Source organism: Rhincodon typus, unplaced genomic scaffold, assembly GCF_021869965.1.
Source record: "Rhincodon typus isolate 14 unplaced genomic scaffold, sRhiTyp1.1 hic_rhity00000063, whole genome shotgun sequence".
In the NCBI taxonomy this organism is placed as follows: domain Eukaryota; kingdom Metazoa; phylum Chordata; class Chondrichthyes; order Orectolobiformes; family Rhincodontidae; genus Rhincodon; species Rhincodon typus.
The window spans coordinates 133971-135998 of NW_025965701.1; the positions used below are offsets into that span (position 1 = coordinate 133971).

The 2028-nt window shown below is 47.4% G+C and overlaps 1 protein-coding gene across 1 annotated transcript; it reads right to left on the minus strand.

Annotated features, from left to right (window-relative positions):
* Window positions 1-800: 800 nt before the first annotated feature.
* Window positions 801-1751, minus strand: LOC125488208 (probable G-protein coupled receptor 139). The gene has a single exon (XM_048621136.1). It carries the CDS (start codon window positions 1749-1751, stop codon window positions 921-923), a length of 831 nt encoding a protein of 276 aa, XP_048477093.1. The 3' UTR covers window positions 801-920.
* Between the last annotated feature and the right edge of the window lie 277 nt (window positions 1752-2028).

Below are 2028 nucleotides of genomic sequence, written 5' to 3' on the forward strand. Positions count from 1 at the left end.
GGGTGGACAGGGGGACGGGAGACAGGGAGCCAGGGAGTGACAGAGATAAGTGAGGGACTTGAAGGGAGCGAGGAAGACAAAGAGGAGGGAGCAGAGAAAGAGAGAGAAAGTGGGTCAGAGATGGAGAGGTAGAGACAAGGAAACAGAGGCAGAGTGAGAGGTGAGAGCGAGGGGGGAGGAGAGAGACAAAGGGTACAGAGCGGGATGGGGAGAGAGATAGAGATGGGGAGGGAGACGGAGAGAGGGAAAGACATTGATAGGGGATTAGGGAGAGGTGGGGTCAGAGAGAAAAATACAGAGTGGGAGATGGGGTTCACACAGGCAGAGGGTGAGAGAAGTGGGTGCAGACATTCGAGGAGGAGGGAGAGAGAGACAGAACGCAGGGAGAGAGGGAGGGAGTGGTTTGGAGAAGTTGGGTGGAAAGAGAGAAGGAAGGGAATGGAGAGAGGGATTGGGAGCAGGGAGGGTACGGAGAAATGTGGGTTAGAGAGGGAGAGAGCGAGCGAGGAGGGACAGGAGAGAGAGAAAGAGACGTAGATATCCCAGAGGTGAACGCAAGGACAGAGTGATTTAAACCCAACTCCTGAGCTCAGTCCCGAAGTCCTCCCAATTCCCTTGGGGCCGAGTCTGTCTCTCTCCAGTTTAGCTTCTTCAACACAAAGACAAACAACAATATAGTTTGCTGTGTTGCTTGGCACTTTTTAATGAACGTTAATAACATATTGAAGTTATGGATGCAGTCAGTGGAATGGTGTCTTTTCTCTTTGGCCTGTAAGTTGAGAGAAACATTGACGTTTCCCTGTAACCCCCTGTGGGATAAGGTTGGATAAACCAGCACGACCCTCAGTCTGTTACCATAGCGACAGGCTGCTTCATTGCTGAAACATTGAACTGAAATGAGAAAATCCTGGATGGATTGATTAATGAGTGAATTTGATTGATTGATGAATTTGGGTAAAGGGATATTTCAGCACATTCTTCAGCTGCTGTCTGAACTTTGTCTGGGTCACGGCATAAATCGCGGTGTTTGTGCAGCAACTGAGGAGCTGCAGCATGAAGCCCATTTCCTGCACAAAGTCATGTAGGTGCACAGAGTCATACCCAATAAACCACATCCGGCCCCATATAGAAAACGCCATTAACGTTGACCATAAGATGACAAAATTGGCCGAGATCACAAACAGTAAAACAATGGATTTTTTTCGATTCCTCATTTTTGTGTCACACTGACCGTCCCCATTGGTGTGAGCCCGGAGTCTCCTGCGGGCTCTGCTGGTCACTAAAATGTGTCTGACGGTGAAGACATTGAGCAGCAGAATCAGGAGAAATGGGAGAGTCGGGGTTAGGATGTGGTGGAGGAACTCGATTGTGACCCAGACACGAGAGTCATAAACATCGATTGGTGCATCACAAAACCAGGGGCTGTTCTGCAGCCAATAGCGAGCTGTGAGCGTAAAATACCAGAAAATGTTCTTTAAACAGCTCAGCACAGTCACTGTTCCCAGAACCACAGCCGCCGTTTTCTCACTGCAATATTTACTTTTCAGCTTCTGGCAACAAATGGCGATGAATCGATCAAAGGTGAAAGCGACGGTGAACCAGACAGAACAGTCAGTGGCTGCATAAAGCAGGACGGCATGGATATTACACACGGGGATGGACCGCAGGAAATAAAACTGTTCCCGATAAACAATGGGAATGTGTCTCAATATCAGGTCGAGGATAATGACCAGTAGATCCGCCACTGCCATGGCCCCCAGGTAACGTCTGACACATGGAGACAATCCACAATCTTTATAAAGCAGGACGTAGATCGTCACTACGTTAACTGTGAGGAAGGAAAACAAATAAAATATATATCAGCCTGGAGGCAAAGTTACCAGTTTGATTGAGGACCCAGTGACATTTTCAAATGTATCACTGATTTATTGAAAAAAAATGAAGCTGAAATAACAAATAGTACTGTCTCAATCCTTTTACAAGAAATGTAACGTAAAACACAAGAAGCATTCCCACCCCAGACACACA